The sequence below is a fragment of the Asparagus officinalis genome, chromosome 1 (genome assembly GCF_001876935.1).
Source record: "Asparagus officinalis chromosome 1, Aspof.V1, whole genome shotgun sequence".
Lineage (NCBI taxonomy): Eukaryota > Viridiplantae > Streptophyta > Magnoliopsida > Asparagales > Asparagaceae > Asparagus > Asparagus officinalis.
The window spans coordinates 130,690,200-130,692,255 of NC_033794.1; the positions used below are offsets into that span (position 1 = coordinate 130,690,200).

Consider the following 2,056-nt stretch of genomic DNA (forward strand, 5'->3'; position numbering starts at 1 on the left):
CAGCGTCGGCCAGGGCCAAGCGCCTTGCCCTGCAGCCAAATAGCGGCCATCATGTTTTCGGATTTTTTTTTCTGCTGCCGAGAGTTCACTCTGAGCCCCGACCTCTTGTTTTCTATTTCCCTTTTTTAAGTGGATGAGGCAAGAAGATTTGCGCATAACACCCCCCGAATGTTTTGCTATTTGCAGATACTACTTCTACGGGTAGACGCTAGACAGGGCTTGGTGTATCAACCGTATGATGATCAGAAACGCTGATGAAGACGAAGAGGAAGGATCTGGAGGAGGTTTACGATGAATTCTCCGAGTTCTCACTCAATTCCCCGGCGAGAAAGATTCGGAGGCTGGTAAATTTTGAATCTTTATCCATCTATTTTGAGTTTTTCCCTAAATTTTATGCGTTTATTTTTGTCCTTTTGGTGGGATTATTCAGCGAAAGTAAAGGGATTTAGCGTTTATTTTTGTCCTTTTGGTGGGATTATTCAGCGAAAGTAAAGGGATTTACATTTATAGATAGAAATTAGAGTTGGACTTTTTCAAATCCTTCTTTCTGGCTACTTAAGTGGATGCTTCAAACATTTTCTTCAGTTCTTGATGCCGTTTAATCAAATTCCATGGGGAAAATTTCTGATAACGCCCTCATCTATACCTTCAGTAGCACTTACCATCACTGAATCCTCACTTTGAGAAGGGTAAATTGCAGATAAGCCCCCCTGCCTTATGCACTGACGGGAGCGAGGCGCTAATAAAACAGTGAGGGGTGATAACTACTCGTGAGGGTTTAAATGAGTGAAGCTTACCCAATTGTAGATAAGCCAATGTTAGGGATTTGTGGGGATTAGTATTTTTTTTTCCTGTGATAAATTTTGATTACATCAAAAGTTAGTAACATGTGTAGCTGATTGTTATGCTTTAGGATGCTGAATTGCCTCCTATTATGGAAGAAGAAGACCAAACAGTTCCTTTACCATTTGAGAATCAAATGCCGCAAGAAGTAGCTGGTGCTGAAATTGTGGATTTGGACTTGGAGCAGATTCCTTTGAATGAGGAGAGAGCTTTGGTTTTGTATAAGCCAGTTGATAATCACCTCGTTGTGTCGCCTAGTTCGACTTTTAGTGTGAACCCAGACTTGATTTATGGTCTTAAGAGTGAGTAGTTATATTCCCTTCCTCTTTTTACATAGTATTTTGTTGTTCATATTTCTTTTTGCGAATATGTAATGCTGATATTTGTACGTTTGTTGCATTTGGATGTGCATTCGTGTTTGTGCCATCATGGATACGTATAGTTATCATGTACAGTGCATCAAATAAAGTAGATAATTCTCAACTTCCCAGGGAGAACAATTCTTATGGTTATGTGGCTTGGGGTCATGCATTGAACATCTACAAAGGTCCTTAACCGTTGAATGTGTCTTTAATGTTTATATCATTTCATGTGTCTGTCAGATACTGCTGGCTGCCCTAGTGATGGATTTGGTTATTCCCTTTGTTAGAAACTTGTACTCCTTAAATTTAATTGTCCAATCAGGAGCAAGAAAATTTTCAAGTGCTAGATTTAACTCTTGCTAGGTTTCAGAGTGTTGGTTATCTTTGAAGTTCAAATTCTTAAAAACCACTCCAACTCTATATTCCATACAAATATTGGGTTCGTTTGATTTTTTAGTACAGCAAAGGCTGCTTATGTGCAACCTCGCCTTCTATGTCCTTTTGTCTTTGATGTTCATCTGAAACAAACTGGAGTTACTTGGCTTCATGGCTAAGGGTAAAACAAGAAACTCTTTTCACTGGAGGTTGATGCCTCTCTTTACATGTCATATTCCGCCTGTCTATACTTACACTTTTTTTTGAACTATTTATCCCTGATGTTTATAACTTCTCTCTGGTCCACGAGTTGTGCGAATGCTGTCTTCAGCAAGCGGCACATAGATTTGCTACGTCAATGTTTTTCTGGAATACAAATTGGATGGTGGTTCAATGGACTTTCTCTGTTCGCTATACATAGTTGGTTTCTAACAAAAGCATTTAACGATGTATTTCCATTTGAAGCTATGAATGTA

General features: G+C 39.1%; 1 protein-coding gene across 2 annotated transcripts in view; it reads left to right on the top strand.

Moving 5' to 3' along the window:
- Positions 7 to 2,056, top strand: part of LOC109821294 — a 7,443-nt gene continuing 5,393 nt past the window's right edge. For both annotated transcript variants that reach the window (XR_002241963.1, XM_020387509.1), the window contains exons 1-2: positions 7 to 344; positions 914 to 1,145. Coding sequence is in view for 1 of the 2 variants with exons in the window: in XM_020387509.1 (XP_020243098.1) it covers positions 255 to 344; positions 914 to 1,145 (322 nt within the window). In the remaining variant the exon portion in view is untranslated. The remainder of the gene's footprint in view (positions 345 to 913; positions 1,146 to 2,056) is intronic.